This window comes from Priapulus caudatus, unplaced genomic scaffold (genome assembly GCF_000485595.1).
Source record: "Priapulus caudatus unplaced genomic scaffold, Priapulus_caudatus-5.0.1 Scaffold600, whole genome shotgun sequence".
Taxonomy (NCBI): Eukaryota; Metazoa; Priapulida; class Priapulimorpha; order Priapulimorphida; family Priapulidae; genus Priapulus; species Priapulus caudatus.
The window spans coordinates 258,135-262,019 of record NW_014577661.1 but is presented as its reverse complement, the minus strand read 5'-3'; the positions used below and the strand labels follow the sequence as shown (position 1 = coordinate 262,019).

Here is a 3,885-nt window from a genome sequence, read left to right as displayed (position 1 = left end):
ATCCCCCTATATATATATATATAAAGAAAGTAAGCATAATTTTAAGTTTGCCCCCTCTACATCTCATATATCTTATATTTTACGGCATCCCGTTGTAACATGACGCATTCAGACGCCCCAGCGAGCAGGCTCTCACCGGTGTTGTAGACATGCATTCTCGCCGGCAGCTTTCCTTTCAGCGGGTGGCCATGTTTGTACCACGTGATCCGTGGTATCGGGGAACCGGAAGCCTCGCATGTCAAGGTCAGAGTGCCGCCGGTTGCGACTCTGACCTTCTTCGATGGCGGCAGCGTGATCTTCGGCTTCAGCGCTAAAACACAAGAGCATCGAACTTGTTTCGTAACGTAGCAAAGCTTAGCTTAGACGGACTCAATGAGACTGGGAACGACACTTGAAACTAGCAGTTCATCGCCAACAATTCATTAATGGCATGATGTGTAATTGTTTTCGACAAAACCCTGATAGCTTACCGAATGGAACTATACACTCCGTAGTGCGTATGCCTACTCGGACCTTTTGTTTGAATATATTAAATTACAACAACGGTGTGTATTATAAATACTATCGTGTTTATGAATTAGGGAACTACGGAAACGAATAAGTGACTCATAACAAAACCAGCGAAGCTGTCTCGTAATAGTGTAATACGTTGTATATCTTCATATACATTATCTTCATACCCTACACACGCACGCACGCACGCACGCACGCACGCACACACACACACACACACACACACACACACACACACACACATACACATACACATGCACACACGCACGCACGCACGCACGCACGCACGCACGCACGTACGCACCCACGCACGCACGCACGCACGTACGTACGCACGCACACACACACACACACACACACCTCGTTTATCCAGAATGAGACCTTCGCTTGCAACATCAAGCGCTGAGCGGTATATGTACAGTGTTCCGTCCATGCGCGGCCTGAGGCGCTACATCACAATTCAGCAGATTCCTTGCAGTGATATATGAGGACTCCTGTAAATCCACCGTGCTCTAATGGTTTTGCATGAATACGGTTTCCTGATATGATATTGCTTCCGCGTGCGCTTCTCTAGATGACCTTTTCGTCTCTTTTATTAGATTTTCTACACTCAAGTTTCGTCCCCGTGTAATAGTGTAATAGTGTATGACCGCACATCGACTATAGTTGAGAAGTCGTTGTGCGATATATCTCTCATTTCTTTTAGCTACTTCCCCTAGGTAGTCGTCGGCGGCTTTCGTTCGCTTTTCTTGGAGTGGACAAAACTATCCTTTAATTTTACGGAAAGTTAGCTATTCATTGTTTAGTTTATAGATTTAAAATAAAAATATTAGCGTTCCTTAACCGTACTCTATAGTAAACCTTGATCGCACGAGTGTGGTGGGGGAGTGGGTAGGTCTAGATGCCCTCCACCTCACTATGGCAATTAAGACCGTAGTCCAAAATTTGTATAAGTTAGCAGAATGAAACTAGAGTATGTCATACATCCCGAATCATGCTTATACGTCCTAATGTAAACCCAATCTAAAATTAAGAGCTCATAAGTATGAATTATTAATCATAATAACAATTTCATAATAATCACTTTTGATTTGGCAATTATATATATTAATAATAAGAATCACCATGATAATTAATAATATTATCAGGAATGAATCAATTATTATTCACTCCTGATATCATTAATGACTATTAATTAGTAATTATGAGCTTTTTTTACGATGATGTGAGTGTGGCGGAGTGTAACGCACGCGCACGTACTTGGCATCTTGCAGCAGACAACACCGGTGGTGACTCCTGCTCTGTACTGGCAGGCTCCCTGCAGATGCGCATCCTTGCAGCAGCTGGCATCAATTCGACCACCTGTGATGCACGAACCCTTGCCGAACTGCTGATGAGGGCAGCCGTGCCCAATGGCTCCGAGGTCATCCTATAGCGAGAGAGTCTTAATTACCACTTAATAATGTTATTGTATTGTTATTGCTATTGTTATTGTTATTGTTACTGTTGTTGCTATTGCCATTGCTATTGCTATTGCTATTGCTATTGCTATTGCTATTGCTATTGCTATTGCTATTGCTATTGCTATTGCTATTGCTATTGCTATTGCTATTGCTATTGTTATTGCTATATGCTGTTGCTATTGCTATTGCTATTGCTATTGCTATTGCTATTGCTATTGCTATTGCTATTGCTATTGTGCGTGCGTGCGTGCGTGCGTGTGTATATATGTTATACCTAGAGCATTTTCCGTCCGTGTTCTCTGCGTTGTAGCCGTAGCAGCCGGCGATGCCATTCGCGTGGCTCCATGATATGGACTTGAGCAACCTAGCATCGTTCGCACTGCACACCCGCCATCCCTGAACGAACCGTCGTGATCCGGCAATAAATAAATAGTTGTTAATTATAAATGAAGTGAGGATTGATTAATAATGAGAATAAATCACCCATTAATAATTAATCAGTTGTAAATAATAATAAATAAATATTTGTCATATGCTAGCAATAAATAACTACAATATCTATAACTCAGACAATATTTTGTTTAGTCATCTTGCACACCCACAGAGCAGATACACTTTCATAATCTGCGCAAATCCTAATACATATATAGACAGCTAGACAAACTGTGTGTTTCGCGTGAGTGTAATCACCACAGTGCCACACAAACTGTGAGATTCTTATTTACAGGAGATGGTAACCGAACGTACGTTCGAGCAAAGATGTCTGGCACGTTTCACATGACCGGACCAATGGCCGGTACACGCGGATATGTTAGGCAGAAAATATAGGCCCTCGGAGGTTCCATCAGCACAGCCCGTCTGCTCTTGGTCTGCACACAAAGATAGGAACACTGGTAGAAACTAGAAATAGACGCGTTGAGCGTTGCAATAAAATATAGAAAATGCGATATGGGCGTAGTTACGGTAACGAGGTATTGTTGTGCAAATTCGAATTGGTTAACAGGATATCTGCGAATACCCGAACGGATCATGAGTAAAAACATTAGTTGTTAGCCTTTTTTTAGATTTACGTAGTATATACTTTTAGTTACTATAATAATTATATTTTAATCTACATTTAATCTATAGTACTTGGTTAGCTGGAAGCATTACCTGTCACTTCGACCCTAGTATAAGCAGTAGCCGTGCCTTCGGAGTTCTTAGCGACGCAAGCATACTCGCCCGCATCAAATATGTCAATAGCTTTCACCTTGAGATTACCTGAAAAATACACATCACCTACATATTGCAGGCAAGATAGTGACATACGTCTAGGAGGAAACTTATTCTAAACTAATTCTTAACGCATTAGTTAGCATTGCGACTGGCAACACATTATGCAGGAAATGGCAAAGATATTCCATAGAAAGCTCGTAGACGTTCAGAAACTGTTCAGTATTAAATATAGAATGAGCATTATTACATCAGTGCATGCGTGTATAACTATATTTAAGGACGTACGCACTAACACCCGTACGCGCACGCACACACATGCACACGCACGCAAGAACGCATACACGCACGCACGCACGCACGCACGCACTTGTTATTGGCTGATTGTTATTGTTATTGTTACTGTTGTTGCTAATTGCCCAAATTGCTATTGCTATTTCTGATTGCTATTGCCATTGCTATTGCTATTGCTATGCGCAATTTAGTTATTGCTTATTGCATTGCTGTTGCTATTGCTAAATTGCTATTGCTACTTGGCTATTGCTATGCTATTGCTATTCGCTATTGCTAATTGTTATTGCTATATGCTGTTGTGCTAATTGGCTATTGGCTTATTGTTATTGCTATAATGCTAGTTTGGCTAATTGGGCTATTGGCTATTGCTATTGCTATTGCTATTGGCTATTGATATTGGCTA

At 41.4% G+C, this 3,885-nt stretch overlaps 1 protein-coding gene across 1 annotated transcript in view; it reads right to left on the bottom strand.

Annotated features, from left to right (window-relative positions):
• Positions 1–3,885, bottom strand: part of LOC106812010 (neurogenic locus notch homolog protein 1-like) — a 29,295-nt gene that overhangs the window by 5,216 nt on the left and 20,194 nt on the right. The window contains exons 5-7 of the mRNA XM_014815762.1: positions 3,129–3,303; positions 2,724–2,845; positions 2,251–2,372 (exon numbers count right to left, since the gene is read on the bottom strand). Coding sequence (XP_014671248.1) covers positions 2,251–2,372; positions 2,724–2,845; positions 3,129–3,303 — 419 coding nt within the window. The remainder of the gene's footprint in view (positions 1–2,250; positions 2,373–2,723; positions 2,846–3,128; positions 3,304–3,885) is intronic.